Raw genomic sequence first — 19,936 nt, 5'->3', positions numbered from 1 at the left:
TGAAATTCCTCTTAACTACTGTCTATGTAGAACAGATTTTTCTGACAACACTTGGATTAAATTCACTTTGAGCTTTCCTCACCATCTAATCCAGCTTATTTGGATTTATTACATTGCCCATCATAATCTTACATAGAGATTTTTAGAGGGTGGTTAGGAGCAAAACCTTATATCATTAAAGAGCTGGTTGAAGAAAGATTTTGCAGAATAAATAACTCATATATTCTGAGACCCCCTTCGGTCACGACACTGACCATGGGATTGCACCTAGAAAGTTACCCTCCCACAAGTCCGGTCAAGGTTGTTTATGGAAGACCAGCAGTCGCCCATGCATACCGGCCTCTCCTCTCCATGCCACCAGTGTTATCCAAGGGAAAGGCAAAGGCTGATACAGCTTGACACCAGTGATGTTGCAACTCATTTCTACAGCTGAGTGAATTGGAGCAATGTTAAATAAAGTGTCTTGCTTAAGAACACAACATGCAGCCTGGTCCAGGATTCGAGCTCACAACCTCACGATCGTAAGCTTGACGCTCTAACCACTGAGCTATATATATATATATATGTGTGTATGTGTATATATATATATATATATATATATCCATGTTAGGTGTCCATAGCAGTATATCACGGTCAAGTTCTTGCTTATTTCTCCAGCATTGTCCTACATAATCCATGTTTCTAAGTCATCTACAGAAACAACTAAATAAATGGGAAAAAGAACATTTCTAGAGCTGCTCAGTAACTCCTCAGTAGCTTCAGAAAGACCCATTAATAACTGCTATTAAACATTATCTATAATGGTGTTTTCTACTATAGCCCCAGATTGACCAATGTCATGTGAGTGAATTTGGTACAGGGAAACTGTGTGGGTGGGCATCTAATACATGGAACTGTGTGGGTGGGCATCTAATACTTAAGGTCTATAGTCATCATTGCCATCATAATCTTCATTATCATCATCCGTCTGTTTTATATGCTGGCATGGGTTAGATGGTTTCACTGAAAACTGGTCTGCACCTTGAAGCATTTTTAGTTGAATGAATCGCCCCCAGTACTTGTTTTGTTTTTTAAGCCTCATACTTATTCTATTGTTTGCTTTTGTGGAACTACTAAGTTAAGGGGTCATAAATACAACAACAGTTGTCAAGCAGCGGTGGAGGACATCCTGAAACTCAAAGACACACACACACATATATGACACGCTTCATTCAGTTTCCATCTACCAAATCTGCTTACAAGGTTTTGGTCAGCCCGAGGCTATAGTTGAAGTCATTTACTCAAGATGTATATATGTATAATTTGTCTACTGATTCTCCCTCTCTCTCTCTCTCTCTCTCTCTCTCTCTCTCTCTCTCTCTCTCTCTCTCTCCATTTTCCTTTAATTTTATATTTCTAGTTCTGGTTCAGAAAGGTTCCAGCCTAATGATCCAACAGAAGATCCCTACTTGAATCTTTCAAATAATCATGTTTGCACAATTCCCTTCCCATACAATTTGCTGGTCCTTCTTCCACGTTGCCAACAAGCACAGTTGCTATTTTCTGCATATACTGTCAGTAAGTATAGTAGTTTATGTCATTAAGTAGTTTGTTTGTGTATGTGTGTGTATTTTTTAAACAAAAATAGTATCGACATTGACTCCAAAGTTTCGGGCAACTAAGCCATCATAAAACAGTTTGATGATGGTTTAGCTGGCTGAAACTTTGATGTCACTGTCAATACTATGTGCAAAGTTTAAAATGTGGTATATTTTGTAAGATCTATACACAACAGGCAGGTTGCTTTCAAAAAGGTTACCCCTTCAGTATTTAAACCAGCCATATCCAACCCAAATACTCTACCTGTTTCATATTAAAACCAGTCAGATCTGGTTTCTTACACTTATCCTACAATGTCTCTCTAAAATTAAATATTCTCATCATCGAAATCTTGAAACTATGAGATAATGCATGATTCATTCAAAACAATGTGAATAAATATTATATTTGACAAAAGTAATCTGAATGCTAAAAAGTTAAATGTTTCAATACCTGAAATGCGTTGCTGAAAAGAATTATGGTTTTCCTCACCTAGTTGATATTAAAATGAAATTAATGTGGTTAATAATTTCTGCTTTGTTTTCAGACCATTCTGTATATCCTGACAAAGAATGGAAAACACCAAACAATATTTTGTTTGAGATTTTTTTGGCCAAACTGAAAGCATCTCATGGTAGAGAAATCAAACTCTCTCTGAAAGACTGTCAAGAATTTACAAAATCCTTGACAAAGCGAAAAACTGAGAGAACCATGTCAGCTTCTTCTTTATTCAATGAAACACAGCATGAAGAATCTGGTAAAGAAAGTTTTTTGTTTTTATTTGTTTAATTGTTGTTTGCTATTGCTTAGTTCCAGGTCAGCCCTAATAGTGCAAACCTATGATTATAGGCATTCCAGCAATGACCATCCCATCTGTCTCAAAAAAAAAAATAATAAAGGATCAGATGTGGTTACTGAGCTATAGGCTCATAAGGCTGGTTTTCTGGATTTGGTGACATATATATTCTCCCTGAATGGGACGCCTGTCCACAGGATTACTCATTTTTGACAGCTGAGAGGACTGGAACAACATGAAATGAAGTGTTTCATTCAAGAACACAACATATTGCTTAGTCTAGGAATTGAAACCACAATCTTACAATCATGAGTGCAACATCCTAACCATTAAGCACATGCCTCCACTTTTGACCATCTGCCTGAGACTGTATTATCAAATGAGTCCTTCCTTTTACTTTCTCTCAAATCTCAACAAACCTATTTCAGAACAGAAATGTTCCTTAATATTTTCATTGAGAAATGTGGCAAGCTGGCAGAATGGTTAGCATACCTGGCAAAAAGTTTAGCAGCATTTCAGCTGTCCTTACATTCTGAGTTCAAATGCCACCAAGGTTGACTTTGCTTTTCATCCTTTTGGGCTTGTTAAAATAAGTACCAGTTGAGCGCTGAGGTTGATTTAATTGACCTACCCCCTCTCCAAACTTGCTGGCCTTGTGCCAAAATTTGAAATGAATATTTTCATTGAGAGAGGTGGTGGAATAAAAGCAGTTAAGCACCAAACAATATGCTTTGAGAAGTTTAGATAGGAGGTTATGTCATTTAAAATGAATTCTAATATTTTTTTCAATAGCTTCCAATTTGTTGTTGCTGTTATTGATAATAACGATGATGGCAATGATGATGATGACAATGTCTTAATTCCTTTTAATTTTAAGTTTAATAAATATAATATATTTTATTGAAATTAAATGATACCAAATTTTTTTTGCTTTTCATCTTCTATTTATCTAGAGCCTTCTTGTGATAAGAAAACTAATCTAGGTGGACAGGAGGAAGTACCAAAAGATGCAGGTAATAAAGATTCAATGACTGGTAAGGATGGCTGCAACAATGCTGCTCCAACCAAATGGTGTTGCTTCATTCAAGACATTAACCATTCACATATGTTCCTGATATTTGTCCCAGCATCTTTCGATGATTTGCTCACTCTGAAATCCAGCAGCTTCACTGAGACATTGCATGATAATCTAGAGATTGTTGCAGTAAAAGAGTGGGATTTAGATTGTCAAAAGTTATCTGATCAGTTATCTGATGAGGTGTTATCAAGTAAAGAAAGGCTTTCAAATGAAACATTGTCAACAACAGAACTGGTAAGTTCCTTTTTCGTAATTTCTTTTACAATTATTATTATTGTTGTTGTTGTTATTATTGTTGAGGGTGCATGGTCTAGTGTTGCACTCATGATTGTATTTCGTCTGCCGTTATGTTCTGAGTTCAAATTCCGCCGAGGTCGACTTTGCCTTTCGTCCTTTCGGGGTCGATAAATTAAGTACCAGTTATGCACTGGGGTCGATGTAATCGACTTAATCCATTTGTCTTTCCTTGTTTGTCCCCTCTGTGTTTAGCCCCTTGTGGGTAGTAAAGAAATAGGTGGTTTCAATTCACAGACTGAGTAATGCATTGTGCTCTTGAGCAAAACACCTCATCTGACATTGCTCTGAAATTACTTTGACACCTGACACATGGCACACCATGTACCTGTTCAGGTAACATCTAGATGTGCTGCTGGGTCAAAGGGGAGGAGGCTAAGAGAGTATCTAAGTCTGCTTATGACTACATTGGCACCTAAAGCAATTAGCATAAACATGGTACATATCACCAAACATCTTGTGAATGGCAGCTGGCTGTTATGTACTGTAAGCTGGTGCTTAGAACATAATGATAGAAAAGTTCCCGAGTATCATTATACTGGAAGGTTTTAATTTATATATGAATGCCTTAAAATGAGAGGTTTTGTATTATAGAACTAGGAATAGCTCCAGGATCACCCCAGAGCTAGTTTCTTCATCTTATATTTACTTTTATGATCCAGGCAAGAGCACAGTATTATATTGATAGAAAATAGATGACATCAAACTACTTCATTTACACAGATATATTCATCCTTGTAGATATTATTACTTTATGAAATGATGGAAATCATTATTAGTGTTTTATGCTGTCCCTCTATCATTCTTTACCTTTCATCACCTCGCATAAAGCCACCTACCTCAATAGTACTCCTCACTCAGCTGAGGAGTCTTGTCTTGTGAGTTACTGGGTGATCTCACTGATGCTAGTGCCATGTGAAAAAGCATCCAGTACGCTGTGTAAAGTGCTTGGAATTAAGAAGGGCATCCAGTCATAGAAACCATGTCAGAGTAGACATTAGAGCATAGCATAGTCCTTTGGCTTGCCAGCTCCTGTTGAAACTATGTCATCATGAAAAATGAACATTAACCATTTAGCATTTAAACTGGCCATATCTGGCCCAAATATGCCTCTTGTTTTAAGTTCAAACTGACTGGGTCTAGCCTCTCACACCTACCCTACAATATCATCCTAGAAATAGACAATGACATTATTGAAATCTCAAAGCTATGAGACAATTCTGGCACTGAACTGGTGCTCCGTTGGTTATGATGACAAGGGTTCCAATTGATCCAATCAATAGAACAACCTGCTTGTGAGATTAACGTGCAAGTGGCTGAGCACTCCTAATTCTCAAGGAGATTCAGTGTGATATAGAATGTGACAAGGTTGGCCCTTTGAAATACAGGCACTACTCAATTTTGCCAGCTGAGTGGACTGGAGCAACGTAAAGTAAAGTGTCTTTCTCAAGAACACATCACCAGGAATTGAACTCACAACCTTATAGTTGTAAGCCAAATACCCTAACCACTAAGCTGTACTCCTTTACAAGACAATACATGACTAATTCAAAACAATATGAATAAATAAGCTTTACACTTGGCAGAGTAATTTGAACACTAAAGGGTTAAATGATGATGTAGATGGTAATGATTCTAATCTTCTGTTATTCAACCAGCATCCTAATTATGTAGACAATTATGTTACTATTGCATTATTTCCATAATTTCACATAAATTACTTGCATTTTTAAAAAATTAAAATATATATCATTTTTTTCTTTTTCCAAAGAACCCTCAAAATATAAAGAGCCAAAATTTACCTCAAGGGATGAGTCATTCTCCTTTACAGCCAACACAAATTCATTCTTTTCCACCACAATCCCCGGCACAAGTGGACTTTCCTTTATCTCCTTTAATAGAGCAGCCATCTTTGATTCAAACTTCAGAACAAGGAAAGACCTCGTTATCTCCTTCTCAGATAACTATTTCCTCAAACAAACCAAATGTTTCTCCATCTGCATTGCATGGTGGTTATTCTCAACCATTCCAACAACAAGTACCACCATTGTTATCCACTTTAGGACATGATATTCCTTCAACAGACCCACTCAGTGATATACCTACTTCAGTGCATTCTACTGGAGATAGTTCTTTTAATTTTCCTCCAGATGACATAAATTTAGAGTATGATACTTCCATGTTCCAAAAGAAAGAAAACTTTGTGATTCCTGTATACATCTATGATTGTGCATTGTCAAGGATCACCGACTCCCTTGTTCACAAAAGTACTTTTACCCTACCTCCTGATATCTATGAGGACCATCAGTTCATCGAAAATATTTATCTAGGATGTGAGCCCTTCTCTAAAGTATTTAACAATTTAGACATCCATGATGACAGTAGTGAAGGGGGTCGTCACAGCACAGCTTCCCTGGATCGACGTTCTAATGACAGCACTTCAGACTACCCTGGTGAATTCAAGAAACAGAAAGAGAAGATCATGGAAGTGTTTTATAGCAGCTATGTCACAGGTGAGTAAATTTGCAAAAGGACAGATCTATATTGTTTTCTTGGTAATGTCTGGAAAATCTATTTTTTAAACAATAAATCTTTCTTCTACTTGCTTCACTCATTTGACTGCAGCCATGCTGGAGCACCATCTTGAAGGGTTTTAGTAAAATGAATTGACCCCAGTACTTATTCTGTCAGTCATTTTTGCCAAACCTCTAAATTATAAGAGCATAAACAAGCTAATACCAGTTTTGAAGTAGATTCAAGGACACATACACACACACACACACTTTCCTTCTACCAAATTGACTTACAAGACTTTGGTTGGCCCAAAGCTGTAATTGAAGACACGTGCCCAAGGTACCATGCAGTGAGACTGGACTTGAAACCTTGTGGTTAGGAAGTAAACTTATTACTTCACAGCCACACCTGCACCTATTACATATTGGTTCCTTACATAGGCACAAGGCCTTAAATTGGAGAATAGTCAATCTTGACTGATGTTTTCCAAATACTAGGTTTCACATAATTGACTGTTCCACTGGCTGTGTGGTTAAGATGTTTGCTTCCCAACCTTGTGGTTTTGGTTTCAATCCTACTGTGTGGAGTTGGCCAAAACTTTCTGAGTGGATTTGATGGACAGAAGCAGAAAGAAGCCCAGTGTGTGTGTGCGCATGCATGCGTGTGTGTGCATCTGTGTGTTTGTTTTTTTTAAATCCATTTTCCCATGCTTGCATGCATCAGATGAAATTTGCTGAGGCAAATTTTCTATGGTTGGATGCCCTTCCTGTTGCCAACAAAATAATATTTCCCCATGACCAGACATGTTTTTCATGGAATATTGGAAATGAAGGACAATGCTTGCTCAATGATGCCACAGATTTGCAAGTATCATGTGATGTAAAGACAAGGAAGCAGCAACACACACACACACACACACATTTAGTTTGAAGATACTTCTAGTTTTAATTAGGAAATAAAATAGCATTCATAGAAGCAGGTATCAGTTAATGTAAAAATATTTGTAGAATATTGCATTAGTAAAAGTCTTGAATTCATTTGTGAGTGAGACAGTCATTTATTATTTTCTCTCTTTAACAAATCCCAAATGTCATGATATATTGTAGGAATTTTCCGAAATTTGACTGATCAGCACTACGTAGATAAATTGGACATGGATGCAGCTGTCAATATTTGCGAAGAATTGTTACCTATAGAAATAAACATTGTGAATTTCTTACATGCTACCTGTGGACATTTTCGACAAGCCATCACCAAGCTGAAACAGAATGCAGAGGAAGATAATTCATCTTTTTTAAACACTGGTTCTCCACGTAAATCAGCTGTCCGATTCGCAGACAGCAGTGAAAGGTGAGCTATACAAGGTTGTCCATTTTGTTTCCCTTTAACAAACATCATGATATTAAAATGTGTAAGTAGAATTTCTAGAATTTATGTCTTTGGTGCAAAATATTGCATGTATCATCATCAACTTTTAACGTCCGGTTTCCATGCTGGCATGGGTTGGATGGCTTGACAGGAACTGGTTATTTGTATGCTCTAAATCTATGTCATGTTTTCTACTCTGGTTATTTAAAGATACAGAATTATATTTCTAAATTAACGTAGTGATTATGTAGAATCATTAGCACACCAGGCAAAATGCTTAGCAGCAATTCATCCGTCCTCACGTTCTGAGTTCAAATTCCATTGGAGTTGACTTTGCCTTTCATCCTTTCAGAGTCGATAAAATAAGTACCATACGAACACTGGGGTCAATGTAATTGACTTAGCCCCTGCTCCAAAATTGCTGGCCTTGTGCCAAAATTTGAATCCATCATATTTCTAAATTGATGTTCTGGTTTATTTTATTATAATATATAGAAATTACTTTTTCAATACTCAACAATTTACTGCTGATATATTGTCTTTATGGTGTTTGAACCTCAAGTGTGTGCCCTGGCACTTGCCACCATCTATATCTCTCTCTTCCATTACTCAACCATCCCATTTATATTCAGATCCCCGTCCCTTGTAAATATACCCGGCACTTTGCCACCAACTCTATCCTGCTGTCTTCAACTCTCTCTTCTCCTCCTACACTTCCCTCAGGTTGGGTAACCGTGTATTTCCTTTGCAGCAGCACACCTGTTTCTGTCTTCATTCCTGATCTCTCTCTCTCTCTCTCTCCCCAGCCGGGTAACCTAGTATCTCCCATACAGCAAGACACCTGTTTCTGTCTCATTATAATCTTTCATCATCTGACACAAGATCACTTCTTCCAGTGCTCCCTCCTCTCTCAAAAGAGATTTTATTTTGTCTTGCAAGTACTTAGTGACCCTGTCAGTGCAGGTGCCACTTAACTGTAAAGTGGTTGGCATTTGGAAGGGCATCCAGCTGCAAAAACCTTACCAAAACTGATCTTACCTGTGTTTATGTAATGTAAAAAGTTAAAAAGCACTAAGTCCACTCCGCTGAGTGGTTGGTGTTAGGAAGGGCATCCAACTGTAAAAATCCTGCCCAAAAAGTTACAGAAGTCTGGTGCGGGCTTCTGCCTGGCTGGCTCTTGCCAAACCATCCCACCCTTACTAGCATGGAAGGCAGATGTTAAATGATGATGATGGCCATGATGATGATGACTTCCCTTAACTATGATTTACTTAAACTCCATGTCAGTATCATTCTATTTTTGTCCAGAAATATTGACCAGCCATTGTTTCAGCTTCCACCAGGCCGAGTACCTGTTCCAGTGGCACCCACAGAGGAAGGTTTCTGTTGTGAATACATTTCAGAATTGCATCAGATTATTCCCACCAAGTTTAAGGAAACGATGAGTACATGGTTCTTACCAGTGCCAAATTGTCCTGGTTACTATTTCTACTGTCCTATTCAGTCTGGCTTCAGTGATAATGTGGTAAGTAGTTACTAGATGACCAATTTCTATAGTCTTTTTTTGGCTTCTCATTTAAATCAATAATAATAATAATGATAATAATAATATTTCTTTGATTATGTTGAACAAGTACAAGTGTGGCTGTATGGTAAGAAGTTTGCTTCCCAGTTTCATGGTTTTGGGGTTCAGTCCCACTGTACGGCAACTCAGGCAAGTGCCTTAGGCCAACCAAAGCCTTCTGAGTGGATCTGATAGATAGAAACTGAAAGAAGCCCATTGTGTATATATGAATATATGCGTGTGTATGTGTGTGTGTGTGTGTGTGTGTATTACTGTCTCCTTGGCTTGACATTGTGTGATAGTGGTTAATGAGTGTCACAATGATGCAAATGGTATCCTTTGTTACCAAATGTGTTTAGTGCTACTTTCTTTTGTTTGTTCACTCACTTTATACACACGCACACACACACACATTGGGCTTCTTTCAGTTCCCAACAGCTAAATCCATTTATAAAGCACTGGTTGGCATAGAGTTATGTAGAAGATACCTGTCAAAGGTACCATACAGTAGGATTGAACTCAAAACTATGTGGCTAAAGGAGCATGTATATTATGCTGTGTTCATCATATATTCTTCTTGACATTTCCTCTGATCTTTGATAAATCTGTTATTTGGTTGAAATTCTTTTTTTTATTTATGATTCTCAATTGAAAGTGAAAATTTTAGCGACTTAAAATGGATATTTTTCTGTCAATATTTTTCTTGCTTTCAAAATATATACAATTGGTGTGTTCCTAACTGTTCTCTTTCATAAAATTCTTCTGTTATAAACTGAGAAAATAGTTTTTTGTATGCTAAAGAATTGTTGTCCGACAAAATACTTACACTATTAACAGTAAAGAGAAAAAGAGACTTAACCCATTAATATTCAGATTTTTCTGTCATTTATTCTCATTGTTTTGAATTAATCATATATTATCTAGTAGCTTTAAAACTGTGATGATGTATGTGATCGTATACTTTTACAATGGCATTGTAGGGTAGGTATGAAAGGCCACATCTGGCCAATTTGAACATAAAACAGGTAGAATATTTGAGCTGGATATGGCTAGATTAAATGCTAAAGGGTTAAGATAGGAGTTCAGTTGTGCATGTGTTTAATTTTGATAAGTGGATATTAGGACATTAGTAGTAAGCATCTTTCAGTCTTGAGACATCATGGATCTGTGCCTGAAGAAATTGTGTCAGCTGCTGATGGTGGTGCTGCATCTGCTGTTACTGTAGAGGCCTACACTAGAGTGGCAGTCATGCATACAGCGACTACATGTGAAGGAGCTCTCTGCTGGTGCTACTGGTTTTTCCTTCAGTTGAGTGTGCTTTTCTTAGGTGGCAAGTTCCTGTTTCCCTTCCCCTTACTTCATCCCCTTTCAAAATATTTGTCTCCAGCATGGGGTCATCATTTGCTATCTCCTTCCATCACAGGACATCCAGATCCAGCAACTTCATATCTCTCTTGCAGATGTCCTTGAAATGCAAATATAAATTTTGTTTTCATTTTCAAAAAAGAAAAAAAAAAAGAGAGAGAAATTAAGCCAATGAAAGGAATCTCTTGACAATTCCCTAAACTGCTAGAAATAATAGGCACATCTTTTCTCTCAAATTACTCTTTACAATTTTAGAAATAAGGATTCATTTGATAATAATTTAGCAAAAAAAAAAAATATTTAGGATCCTGGAAGGTATTGGTTGGCAAAGATTTTACACTGAAATTTGAAAATTTGGATGAATTATTGTGCCATGTAGGTAAGAAGTATTTTTGTTTTACAGGCAAAGGGCTTTGTCTGAAACATTAGGATTATAGGAACTGTGAATTTTATTAACAAAATCTTATGTGCAATATATCTGAAAAGAAAAGCAAAAAGTAAAAAGCTGGAGAGGTTTATTTGGTTAGGAATGGCTAAATAACAAGATTTAGTCTTTATGTTACCATATATCTGTTGAAATACGAAGCCGTTGTTTTAATCAATTTAAATGCAGTGCCACTTAGTGTTTTGCTTGGTGTGCTAATGATTCTACCAGCTCACTGCCTTATGTCTAGAATATGAATTAACATGAGATTTTTATGGAAGGTTTTAAAGTTAGCTCACTTTAAAAAGGGATATCATAGAAGCAGAGGCATTCAAAGGTGGGTTTGCTGTCAAAAGGGTTTAAAAAAACTAAAAAACCAAAAAATCAAATGTAAAGATTACAATGATAACAAGTGCTTAACTTGTAGAATATATTAAATATATTTTCAACCATTGTTTATTTCAGCCATTTGAACAAACCTCTAACTTGTCAGAACAGAATCAAACAACAAATGGTATGTACTTTTGACTTCTTTTCTTAATTTTGTTATTTTTTTTTTTTTTTTTTGCTATTAGTGATTTACCAGATTGTAAGTTAATGGAACAACTCAACTTAGTATAAAAACCATTTTACCTGTACTTACAAACTATATTATTCATCTTGTGGGTGCTGGTGCCATATGAAATACGCCTGTACCGGTGCTGTGTAAATTCATCCAGTATACACTGTAGAGTGGTTGGTGTTAGGAAGGGCATCCAACCATAGAAGCCATGCCAAAACAAACATGGTGCCTGGGCAGCTCTTCAACTGGTCAGTTCCTGTCAAACCGTCCAACCCATGCCAGCATGGAAAACAGATATTACATGATGATGACTAATGAGCAGCTTTCAACTTTTTCCATTCAAAGATTTTTTAACCTGATATTTACATTATGTTTATTTGCCTATTCTGAGTTCCACCATTAAAGACAATTATTTATTATAAACAACAAGTCATGTCAGACATTTAGATATTTAAGGGAATATAAACTACATTTATTTTTTTAACTTGATGAATCTGGAGGAAGTGCCAGAGCCCATGGTCTTTGCAGGCCTTCTTAGATATTTAATTGTTTGAAAGTTATTGGTATTTCATATTGTATTTTTATGTTGCAGATTCAAATGGCAAAGGTTTCACAACTACTGAAGACACAGATATCCTTTTGGACTCACCAGGATCTTTCAAGATGTCTGAGAAATTTGAAAATTCTTGCAAAAATGTTTCAAGCGATTCTGATTCTGACGTCCAGTCTTCATCAAGCAGTGGCATGGAATCATTTGACTCTGATGATATGATGTATCCTCTCTTTGTTTGCTTCACTTGTACCATTAAACAGAACTCGGATTTTCATCACAGAATTGTCAGCACCCTTCCAACATGTCTGGGTAATTTTTATTTTTCATTTTGTTTTGAACTTTTTCCTGTTTTAGCTTTTCTTTTTTTTTATCTTCATACTTGTTTCAGGCAATGTGTTTTGACCATGCTGGGGCACCACCTTGAAGGGTTTTAGCCAAGCAAATCTAGTCCAGTACATGTTTTTTGTAACCTTTTAACATCTAAACCAGTCATACTTGACCAAAATATTCTACCTGTTTTATGTTTAAATTGGCCAGGTCTGGCCTTTCACACCAACCCTTCAATAGCATTCTAAAGATTAACAGTTACTTCACCAAAATTTCATAGATAAAAATAATGCATAATTAATTCAAAACAATGTGAATTAGTAAGCATCACTTTTGACATGGGAATCTCTGTACTTATGTCTTTGTATTTAAATAATATGATCTTAATCAAAATTTCATTATAATAAAGGGTAAAGAGTAAGGACCCTTTCAGTCATGATTGACCATAGGATTGCACCTAGAAAGTTACCCTCTGAGGCACAAGCCTGAGCAAGGTTGTTTATGGAAAACCAACAATTGCCCATGCATACTGGCCTCCCCTCTCCATGCCACTGATGATTACCCAAGGGAAAAGCAAAGGCCGATACAGCTTGGCGCCAGTGATGTCGCAACTCATTTTTACAGCTGAGTAAACTGGAGCAATGTAAAATAAAACATCTTACTCAAGAACACAACACACAGCCCAGCCTTGTCTGGGAATCGAACTCACTACCTCATGATTGTAAGCCTGACACTCTAACCACTGAGCCATGAACCTTCACTATTCTATATAATTCATTATAATATGAATTTATAATAAAATTTTGACAACATGATTTTCATCAATAAAAACAATGATCTGAATTTAATTTGCCTGAAGATGCAAAGGCTCTCTCATATTTAGGGTAAACACTTGTGTGCTGAAGGTGTTACTGTATTCCATCTATGAATGCAGGAGTTCAGGTAGTGAAGCATCTCTGTTGTGGTTCCAGTTGTCAGGGGGCCATCCCACTGACGTAGGTGACAAAACTCCCACATAACAGCATGAAATGGACGCAATAAAATAATAGGCTTGGCTGCGTGGCAAGAGATTTGCTGCGCAACAATATGGTTCTGAGTCCAGTCCCACTGTGTGGTACCTTGGGCAAGTGTCTTCTACTATACCCTCAGGCCAACCAGAGCCTTGTGAGTGAATTTGGTAGATGGAAACTGAAAAGAGCACGTTGTAATGTGTGTGTGTGTGTGTGTGTATCTTTGTGCCTAGTGTTGGTGTGTTTACATCCCTGTATCTTAGCAATTTGGCAAAAGAGACCAGGCTTATAAAATAAAAAAGGAAATGACTGGGGTTGATCCAGCTAACTTAAAATTCTTCAAGGCAGTGCCCCAGTATGACTGCAATCTAATAACTGAAACAAGTAAAAAGGTAAAACGTAGCAATTCTTTTGTTTGGATTTGTTTGTTTTTATTCTTTGTTATATATTCTTTGAAAATAGTTCTAGTTTATTGTTCCTGTATAGTTTCTCCAGCATGCAGCACAACTTAAACTCAAGTGAGATTTTAAAAACTTTCAAATTTTTCCATTATTAGCCATGTAACCAATAAAAGTAAAATGTTTTCTATTTTCTGTTTCCACAGCTGAAATAACCAGTCATTTTACTGACAAGCTAACTGAACTAGATTTTGAAAACTTGAAGGTGACTTTTGATTTCTACTGCTTAACGTTGCGTGTAGACCTTGAACAGTACAATGATAGGCCACCAAAAGCAGACAACAGATCAGTATATTCTGAGACTGAGGAGGAATCATGTATGAAAGGGTATGTCTTGTAATGCCATTGATATACATATTTATGGGTCTTTTACTACACAATTACTTCTCCATTAATAAACGTTACTGCCTAGTAGGATAATTTGTTGAGCATTCAAAAAAGATTAAGGGTGTAGACCAGTGGTTCCCAAAGTGGGCAGTTGTATTTCTTCTAACTCTATGTTCTGAGTTCTAATCTTGTTGAGGTCAACTTTAACTTTCATCCCTTCAGGGTTGATGACATAAACTCTATATTGCTGGCCTTGAATTCTGCTGTGCTTACCTTGGATCGTAGGGTGACCTGCTGTGCTTGAGGAGACCTATTGAGTAAAGTACATCAACATCAAAATAAATATCAAATGGAAATTGTAGTTGTGATACCTGTGCCGGTGGCACGTAAAAAGCACCATCCGAATGTGGCCGATGCCAGCACCACCTTGACTGGCTTCTGTGCAGGTGGCACATAAAAAGCAACTGCTACACTCACGGAGTGGTTGGCATTAGGCAGGGCATCCAACTGTAGAAACACTGCCAGATCAGACTGGAGCCTGGTGCAGCCTCCTGGCTTCCCAGACCCCGGTCGAACCGGCCAACTCGTGCTAGCATGGAAAACGGACGTTAAATGATGATGATATATATATGTATGTATGTATGTATATAATTCCAAGAGAGTTATAGGTTGTGAATCCAACCAACTAAGGGATAATATCTGTCCAATATACTGCTAGTAGAATACTCAATTATTAATGCACATTTTTTATTGTGTGGCAATTACACTACTGAATGTAATGAATGGGTTAGGGTAAAAAGGTGTTTTACCCTTAAATTATACAACAAGAAAATGGAGGGGATCAAGAGGTGGTATTCATCAACTTTTAGACATTATATTATGTTTGTTTATTTATTTTTTTAAAAAACATTTATAACAATATACATACATGTATAGTATATCATGCTTTATATATATAAAAATACCAGTAATTATTAAAATATATAATGTAGAAAGTAGAAATAGTTTCTTACAGCTGTTTCAGCCAAGAGGTCATAGTACCCCACTTTATTTCCATCCCTTCAGTAAACTGAAGTATTTGATAGATAAAATTAAGGTTCTTGGTTGTGCTTCTGGGCTTTGTCAGAGAGTTTAGAAAGTTGTCGTTATTTACTACTAAAATTGTTTAAAATCTATTTTATCTGACAAAATGCCTCAAATGCAAGGCTCCATGTAATAGTGTTGAGTCACTTAATTAATGGACCAGTCAGTCATTCAGTCCTTTAAAATATCCGTCTATTTATTCAGTTAATTACTTTTAATGTTATATTTAAGTGGTGTGGGGAGTGGGGGTTAAGGTATAAGTAGAATGAAAGGAGGTTTCTGTAGGTTATTAAAATCTAGAATTAGAAGAATAATAACATACTCAAATATTTAGGTCCATTATTCAATCAACCAATCAATTAATTTATCTATTTATTACTTCTGTAATGGGGTTGCATATCAATATCTATATACATACATAAGTATATACAATAAGTATATATATATATATATATATATATATATATATATATATATATATATATATATATACACACACACAACCATATATATATATATGGTTGTGTTCTCTGTTTTATTTTCAAGCCAACCAGATCCAGCCTTTCACACGTACTCTACAATGTCAGTTTGAAAATAGTCACATTATCAAAACCTTGAATCTACGAGATAAGGCATGATTAATTCAAAGAATGTGAATAAAATAAGCATTGCATTTCACAGAGTAATCTGAATGTTAATGTGTTAAGGAACTGATAAGGAACAAAAGCAAAAGAGTAAGGACGGTATTTGCAAACCAGGCCAGTTGATGCTAACTTGGAAAAAAAAAACAAAGAAAAAAAAACCACCTAAAAATATACTAATAAAAGTGGTGGTTATTTTGATAATATTTAAAAATATTTAATAATATTTAAAAATAGAGAAAAATTTAATACTTATCCTTTTCTTTCTCTCTCTTTTTCTTTTTTTTCTTTCAGTTTCCAACACCATCATCTATTCAATATTTTACCAAAGTCTTACCATGAAGCTGTTATGGATTGTAAACATGAAGTAAACATTTCACCAGTTTTTGTTATTTTTCCTTGTTTTGTTTTTAACTCCTTAAATATCTAAAATATCTGAAATCAGCTGTAATCAAAAATTGAATTTTACGGCTGTGCGGTTAAGAAGTTTGCTTCCCAACCACATGCTTCCAGGTTCAATTTCACTGTGTGGCATCGTAGGCAAATATCTTCTACTATAGCCTCAGGTTGACCAAAGCCTTGTGGGTGGATTTGGTTGACAGAAACTGAAAGCAGTCTATCTTATTTGTGTGTTTGTGTCTGTTTGTCCCCCACCACTGCTTGACAACTGTTCTTGGTGTGCTTATATCCCCATAACTTAGTGGTTTGCCAAAAGATACTGATAGGATAAGTACCAGGCTTAAATAAAAAAGGGGTTGATTTATTTGACTAAAATTCTTCAAGGCAGTGCCCCAGCATGGCTACAGTCTACAGACTAAAACAAATAAATGATAAAAGATATTTATATTGAGACCCCCTTTGGTCATGACTGACCATGGGATTGCACCTAGAATGTTACCCTTCCAGGCACAAGTCCGGGCAAGGTTGTTTATGGAAGACTAGCAGTCGCTCATGCATACTGGCTTCCCCTCTCCACACCACCAGTGTTATCCAAGGGAAGGGCAAAGGTCGATACAGCTTGGCACCTGTGACGTCACAACTCATTTCTACAGCTGAGTGAACTGGAGCAACGTGAAATAAAGTGTCTTGCTCAAGAACACAATACACAGCCCGGTCCGGGATTCGAACTCACAACCTCACGATCGTAAGCTCGACACTCTAACCACTGAGCCATGTATGTATGTATATATGGTGTTAGGAAGGGCATCCAACCTTTAAAACCCTGCCAAAACAGACACAAAAGTTTGGTGCAGGCTCCTGCCTGGCCAGCTCTTGTGAAACCGTCCAACCAATTCCAGCATGGAAGGTAGATGTTAAACGATGAAGATGATAATATCTATCATCATCATCATCATCATCTTTTAATGTCCATGTTCTATACTAGCACGGGTTGGAAGGTTTGACAAGGTCTGATGGGATCAAGGACTGCATTGTGCTCCATTGTCTTCTTTGGCATGTTTTCAGTCACTGGATACTCTTTACAGTGTGTGTTAGATACTTTTCTCATGCCACCAGCACTAGTGAGCTCACCATGAGAGAAGAGGTAAGAGTAGATATTTGTTGTAGAAGAGTTACATGGCTACTCACATTTGGAAGAGAGGGTAAGAATGATCTGGTGGAGCTGCAAAGAGATAAAATGATGGTGATGAGGTGTCCAGCAGGGACCTCAAGGTATGAAGTAAGTGGAAGTGAATGGGGACAGAAGAACTAGGAGTATGGACGAGTGGGGGATTGCAAGCATTTATATGTGGAAGCAAGAAATGCAGGAATAGAAGAATGAGAGGAAGCAGGCAATAATTGTAAAGATTGAAGGGTGGATATAGGGAGTGGTAGATAAAAGGTTGAGGATGACCAATGATGCATGAGTGGGGAGAAGGTTGAGAGATGCAGGAGAGAGCTGGGAGAGAACTGTAGGTAGTAATTATGATAATGTTGATGGGGTGGGGGTGAGAGAGATAACATGTGGAATATGAAATATTTGTCTTGGACTAATATTCTTTTTTTTTTGTTGAATGATGATGATCATCATAGTTTAATATTTGCTTTCCATGCTGGCATGTGTTGGACGGTTTGACATGGAGCTGGCCAGCTAGGAGCTGTCCACAAATGGAAAAGGCACTCAAAAAACAAAATAATTAAAAGTAAAAAGAAAACTAACCAAAATCTTTAAAACAATTATTAACACCAAATTAGCCATCAAAAATACAACTCCAGTGGTCCAAAAGTGTTAACTGCCCTAAATGCACCTAGTTGCAGAATCTGCAACAACTTCATTGAGACTTGTAGAAAATATTCCTTCAATAAGTGTTGTCCTACCAATTGTATGGAAAGACAGACAAAAAAAAAATGATGATATTACTCTTTTTTTTTTTCATTCTAGATTGAATGGTTACTGCGAGATGAGATTGCCTGTGCCCTCCGTTACGTTTTCCCAATCACAGAGGACAAGCTTCAGAATGTCACTGAGCATGTGCAGGAATCCGTGCAACTGGGCAAATCATCTTGTTACATTGAAGAAGTGTTTCCACAATTTGTCTTTGGAAGTGACCAATGTTTGGAGAGTTTTATTGAAGTAAGTCATTTTCTTTGCTCTCAGTTCAATATCTCCTCTCATCAACCCCAACATGTAATAAATAATAAATTACATTTTTTTTGTCCTTCTTTTCCATTCTTTTCTATTTTTTCTGCTGGCATAGTTCTTAGGGTCTTTGAGGCACATAAGTTACCACACTCCAGCAAGGGCTGGATCTTGTGGTGGATGAATCAAATAGCATTGTTACATTATTTGTTGCCTTCATTTATACCATGTTTGGAAAATGTTAGCTGAGATTACCAGAATTTTCAGCTGTTGTTGTTGTTGTTGTCTAATCCTAAATCAACCTTTATTGAGCAGGTATATGATAAAAAGCCTTCAAACTGTAAATGCCCTGTTATTATTTTTTTAGGGTTTCTTAGCAATACATCATCTAATGTATTCTTCTTTTTAAGATGGTAGAGTGTGTCCTAAGAGAGGGACCTGACAGCTATTTCTAGCAGGTTGAGCAAATGCTTAGAGAGTTACTTTTTAATTCATGAGGACCTTTGTTACACACACACACACATATATGCATGTATGTAATGCTTTTGTGTACATACATGCGTATGGATGTTTGTATATACATACATCATGGCACTCCGTCGGTTACAACGACGAGGGTTCCAGTTGACCCGATCAATGGAATAGCCTGCTCGTGAAATTAACATGTAAGTGGCTGAGCACTCCACAGACATGTGCACCCATAACATACTTTTTGAGGAGATTCAACTTGACACAGAGTGTGACGAGGCTGGCCCTTTGGAATACAGGTACAGTAGAAACAAGAAGAAAGAGTGAGAGAAAGTTATGGTGAAAGAATACAGCAGGATTTGCCACCACCCCCTGCCGGAGCCTCGTGGAGATTTGTGTTTTCACTTATAACACAACACCCCATCTGGGAATCAAAACCGCAATCCTATGACGGCAAGTCCGCTGCCCTAACCACTGGGCCATTGTGCCTTCATACATACACACACACATATGTATGAATGAGTTCACTATCCAATGTGTCCTAAAATTTTAAGATAGCAAGGTGTGATTTCAAGGAAGATTCAATTGCTTTTTTCACCAGACAATCAGGTTGAACAAGCTTACAGAGGTTCCTGTGTTTGGCTCCCTATACATAGTCATAATCGCTGCTACATGATTGCAAAAGTCATTAATATTAGATTCCATCTAAAGTGGTGAGCAGGAAGAATTGTTAGCACTTTGGGCAGAATGCCCAGTGGCATTTTGTTCATCTTTACGTTCTGAGTTCAAATTCTGCCATGGTCAACTTTACCTTTCATCCCTGCAGGGTCAATAACCTAAGTACCAGTTGAATTCTGGTGTTGATGTAACCGACATACTCCCCTCTTAAAATTGCTGGCCCTGTGCCAAAATTTGAATTCAATACTAGATTTACATTGTATCGAATCA

General features: G+C 37.0%; 1 protein-coding gene across 3 annotated transcripts in view; it reads left to right on the top strand.

Annotated features, from left to right (window-relative positions):
• LOC115219876 (KICSTOR complex protein SZT2) overlaps positions 1–19,936 on the top strand; it is a 201,426-nt gene that overhangs the window by 98,781 nt on the left and 82,709 nt on the right. For all 3 annotated transcript variants that reach the window (XM_029790174.2, XM_029790175.2, XM_029790173.2), the window contains exons 22-32: positions 1,400–1,557; positions 2,126–2,335; positions 3,328–3,686; positions 5,518–6,259; positions 7,367–7,610; positions 8,937–9,153; positions 11,447–11,495; positions 12,136–12,405; positions 14,038–14,218; positions 16,237–16,309; positions 18,323–18,514. In XM_029790174.2, coding sequence (XP_029646034.1) covers positions 1,400–1,557; positions 2,126–2,335; positions 3,328–3,686; positions 5,518–6,259; positions 7,367–7,610; positions 8,937–9,153; positions 11,447–11,495; positions 12,136–12,405; positions 14,038–14,218; positions 16,237–16,309; positions 18,323–18,514 — 2,695 coding nt within the window. The remainder of the gene's footprint in view (positions 1–1,399; positions 1,558–2,125; positions 2,336–3,327; positions 3,687–5,517; positions 6,260–7,366; positions 7,611–8,936; positions 9,154–11,446; positions 11,496–12,135; positions 12,406–14,037; positions 14,219–16,236; positions 16,310–18,322; positions 18,515–19,936) is intronic.

This window comes from Octopus sinensis, linkage group LG15 (genome assembly GCF_006345805.1).
Source record: "Octopus sinensis linkage group LG15, ASM634580v1, whole genome shotgun sequence".
Lineage (NCBI taxonomy): Eukaryota > Metazoa > Mollusca > Cephalopoda > Octopoda > Octopodidae > Octopus > Octopus sinensis.
The sequence above is the reverse complement of the archived record's forward strand: the minus strand, read 5'-3'. Positions and strand labels throughout refer to the sequence as shown.